Below are 3,123 nucleotides of genomic sequence, written 5' to 3'. Positions count from 1 at the left end.
GCTCAACCAGATGAAGGTAAAGATGTTTAATGCTGTGAAAAAGTGTAAATTTCTACAATTTGATGAACTGGACATTTGTTTATGGATGCACTTGCTCAAAATTCCAACAGGAATGCAAGTATTCTTCATATCAAGGAACAAGCTTGTTTCCTCGGTGTGTTGGGTTGATAGGGACAGGCAATTTAAACATTGACTATCAAAAATGAGGGGGGAGGAGGCTATAAAGTCATGAAGTGGCTGGCTTACAAGCTTTCATGAGTGTACTTAGTTTCAGAATGAGAGGGGTAAGGTAGAATCCCCACTGAATAGTTTTCCTCTTTCCCAAATGGATCTGATAAAAGGGGGCAGGGATTATGGTGATAGGATTTTATGATTCAAGTGTGAGTAATTATAATTCACTGTGATTTTTACAACTGTAATTGTAAAAGTGCCTAAGTAAAAGTGAGGACTAGTTCATCTTTCATTTCAGGAACAGATGAACCCAGGACCATCAAGAAGGAAGAACATGAGTGGAATGGGAGATATCTACCTTGAAAAGAAGCCACAGCTGAGATATTAGCAAAGGCTGTGGCATGGAGAGAAAGCAGTTGTGGGCTCTAGGCCCATGGACTGAGTAAGGCTTGCAGAAAATGCCTTTGGACATTTAAATAAATAAATAAATAAATATATTTTGTTTTGTATGTGTACATCAAATATTTTGCTTTGTTCATTTGTGAAATGTACGATGCAAATGAGAAGCCAGAAGAAGGAAGTAGGATAACTGTTGTTGCAGGGAGGGGATTGTAATCATTGAGTAAAACAAAGTGTATAATTTGCTGAAAGTATGTAAAGCTGATGATCGTGTCTGTAAACCTTCACTCAATTCACAGTAAAAAAGTTAAAAAAAGAGAAATGTCCAGGGACTCTCTTGGTTAAGAGCAGAAGAAGTAATGCACCTCTATACCCTCTGGAAAGACAAACAATAAATTTATGTTACATGCTCATCCAAGTGCTACAGGGTAGCACGGTCGACTAATCTGAGTAGCCAAAAGACCAGAATATCTTTATTTTGGGTCTTAAATCAACTTATTTTATACAAGGTTGATGCCTGGGCCTTGTAAGTTATTCCTTATCCAAACTCCTCATTTTACACAAGATGAAAACAAGACCCAGGGAGGTTAAATGATTTGTCCGAGTTCCACCGACAATTTTACCTTTGAGCACGATACGACCAGATGCTTCAACACATTTGTGGAAAAATAGAACTAAAAGATAATGAAATTTTGCCACAAACGTTGTGAAGCCCCCCTCATATATCTGGGAACTGATAACCACCGAGAGTGAGTGAATGCTTTTATTGAACATTACGTTGTTTGCAAAAAACAAGACAAAAACTCCTGGCTGGAGTGTGGTCATCTCCGTTGTCTTTTTGGAGAAGGGAGTTGGCAGTGGTGGTTAGGTGCTGTGGAGTCGGTTCCAACTCATAGCAACCCTGTACAAGGTTACCGAGACTGTAAATCTTTATGGGAGCAGAACGCCTCATCTTTCTCCCGCGGAACAGCTGGTAGTTTCGAACTGCTGACCTTGAAGTTCGCAGCCCGATTCATAACCACTACGCTACCAGAAACAGTGAAAGAGCAGGTACGAGTTGCGGGGTAGTGTTGCCCAAGACCAAGAAATGAAAAGTCCTGGCAAGAGTGTGGTCATCTCCAATGTCTTTTTGGAGGAGTTGGCAGTAGGGATCCGTAAATCCGAGAATGCAGTGTAGACACTAGTCAGACCGCCCAGCTATTATTCACACCTACGCAAGCACAAACGTCTCGTCCCCAGGGTTCCACTGCGCGGAGGGGGAAGCCACCGAGTGAGGGACTCAAGTCCCCTCCAGACGCGCGAATCCTACCTTCTCGGACGGCGCCTTGGCAACCGAGGGACTGCAGAACACGAATCTGGAAGGGGCAGAGAAGTTCCCGGGTTTAGGCGCCGGACTCGGGGAATCCCAGGTGAGGGCTGGGTCGTATTGAACGCGGCACGTCTTACCCGCTGGTGCTTCCTTCACGCCGACCACCCGAAGGGCTGACCCCGAAAGTAGACACAGCTCCCGGCTCCCGTGGAGTTCCGAGGGTGGAACTAGGGACGCCGTGTCACCATGGAGACGGAACCGCGCGCAGACGGAGTCCAAACAGCCGAGGAGAGGTGGAGCGGGGGCGGGAGGATCCCCGAAGGGGAGGGGAGGGGCGAGCCTCGGAAGCGGAGGGGCGGGGCGAATGGGGCGTGTCGGCGGCCGGGCGAGTTCCGGGAGTCCCGTCTGAGCTGGGCTTGGTGTCAGGGCCCTTCGAGGCGTCCGGGCAGAGAAGAGTCCGGTGGTCTTGGAAGTTCCGCAGGGTTGACACTTGGGAATATAAATCCTTGGACGTACGTGCGCAGGCGCGCCGATTACTTCCAGAAGGACCGACGGGAACGAGAGTGGAATGTCAGTGCCCATACCTGCTCCTATTGCCAAGGAAAAGAACAGGCGCAGGGTCACCACGTTAGCGTTTTAAACTTGTACAGTAAAAAGGGAAGACTTTGTTGGGGCAAGGTGTCCTTTGGGTGTGGACGAACGAATGTACCCTGCAGGGACTGGCTCCCCAACCTGAGGTAGTTCCAAGAGGATCAGTCGATTTCCTGGAGTCAGGATGGGGAAGTCTCTGGACCCCAGTTTTCCTAGAAATCAGATTCGAGTGATTGGAATCAGAGAACCGCCTCAGCCACCGTCCCGGGACAGGTCTGGACTCCCTTTCACCCAGGGACCGCTAATCCTCTGGCTGAGAACGTGAAATTGACATCCACCAATGTTGCTTAATCAAATTGCTTTGGTCATAAAAGGGAGGGGGCGGGGAAGAGCTTTTCTATTAGAAAATTCTAATTGCCACTCAGACTTGACTTCTAGGAAGAAATTGGTTGTTTTTCCCTACTTAGGGTGAGGAGTCACTATAGTCAATTTGTTCTTAGGCAACATGTTTTGTATGGAGCCCTTTCTTTGATATAAAACCTGGATTCAAATTTCCTGGAGTCCTAGTGTGGCGCTGTAGGATAAGCGCTCAACCACAAGGTCGGGAAGAATTGGAACCAGCTTGAGGGAACTTAACAACAGCCACATGATAT

General features: G+C 47.2%; 1 protein-coding gene across 1 annotated transcript in view; it reads right to left on the bottom strand.

The window, feature by feature from the left end:
• ERICH2 (glutamate-rich 2) overlaps positions 1-2,461 on the bottom strand; it is a 74,204-nt gene extending 71,743 nt beyond the window's left edge. Inside the window, exons 1-2 of the mRNA XM_006866692.1 lie at positions 1,880-2,461; positions 1,194-1,244 (exon numbers count right to left, since the gene is read on the bottom strand). Coding sequence (XP_006866754.1) covers positions 1,194-1,244; positions 1,880-2,461 — 633 coding nt within the window. The remainder of the gene's footprint in view (positions 1-1,193; positions 1,245-1,879) is intronic.
• Positions 2,462-3,123: the final 662 nt, after the last annotated feature.

The sequence above is a fragment of the Chrysochloris asiatica genome, unplaced genomic scaffold (genome assembly GCF_000296735.1).
Source record: "Chrysochloris asiatica unplaced genomic scaffold, ChrAsi1.0 scaffold00094, whole genome shotgun sequence".
Taxonomy (NCBI): domain Eukaryota; kingdom Metazoa; phylum Chordata; class Mammalia; order Afrosoricida; family Chrysochloridae; genus Chrysochloris; species Chrysochloris asiatica.
Note: the sequence above shows the minus strand (reverse complement) of the source record. Positions and strands in the feature narration are given on the sequence as shown.